Raw genomic sequence first — 579 nt, 5'->3', positions numbered from 1 at the left:
CCAACCACAATGATAATGGACTGAACATCTGAAAATATAAGGGAGCCCTCAATTACGCTTTCCATTGTAAGAGTTGCCTTGGTCATGGTGTCTCTTCACAGCAATAGAACAAACACTAAGACAGTAAGCATGTCATTAATTAGAATTTTTCATTAGATGAAATATTGGTGTATAGTTTTAAGAAATATTTTAACAAGTAGTAATAAAATTAGGAATTCATTAATCAGTAGTGTTCATGGAGTACCTAAACCCAAAATGAAAACATAAACCTTTAAGAGACAAACCATAAATTATAAAATCATCATTAGCAGCATATGCTAAATCAGTGTCATCTTACAATGCAGAGAGAAACATTCAAAATACTCTTTCCCACAGCGATAACCTTTAATTCACCTGGGTGACATCAGGGGCTTATAATACATGCACCTGTATTTAAGGATATACATGCTTGCATAGGTCTCCTAGAATTTATCTGTCTCATTGCTCTTTGTTCATCATACAGATTACACCCAACCCAACCCATAACATGGAAGAAGCCACAAGCCAAAGCATAGAGGAAGACTTTGAAGGACAGGCTAC

General features: G+C 35.4%; 1 protein-coding gene across 1 annotated transcript in view; it reads left to right on the top strand.

Annotated features, from left to right (window-relative positions):
- Positions 1 to 526: 526 nt before the first annotated feature.
- Positions 527 to 579, top strand: part of LOC102000323 (phosducin-like) — a gene marked incomplete at its 3' end in the record, with an annotated part of 7,465 nt that continues 7,412 nt past the window's right edge. The window contains exon 1 of the mRNA XM_005372254.2: positions 527 to 579. This exon is cut by the window's right edge and continues 2 nt beyond it. Within this exon, the coding sequence (XP_005372311.2) occupies positions 527 to 579 (53 nt within the window).

Source organism: Microtus ochrogaster, unplaced genomic scaffold (genome assembly GCF_000317375.1).
Source record: "Microtus ochrogaster isolate Prairie Vole_2 unplaced genomic scaffold, MicOch1.0 UNK539, whole genome shotgun sequence".
Taxonomy (NCBI): Eukaryota; Metazoa; Chordata; class Mammalia; order Rodentia; family Cricetidae; genus Microtus; species Microtus ochrogaster.
Note: the sequence above shows the minus strand (reverse complement) of the source record. Positions and strands in the feature narration are given on the sequence as shown.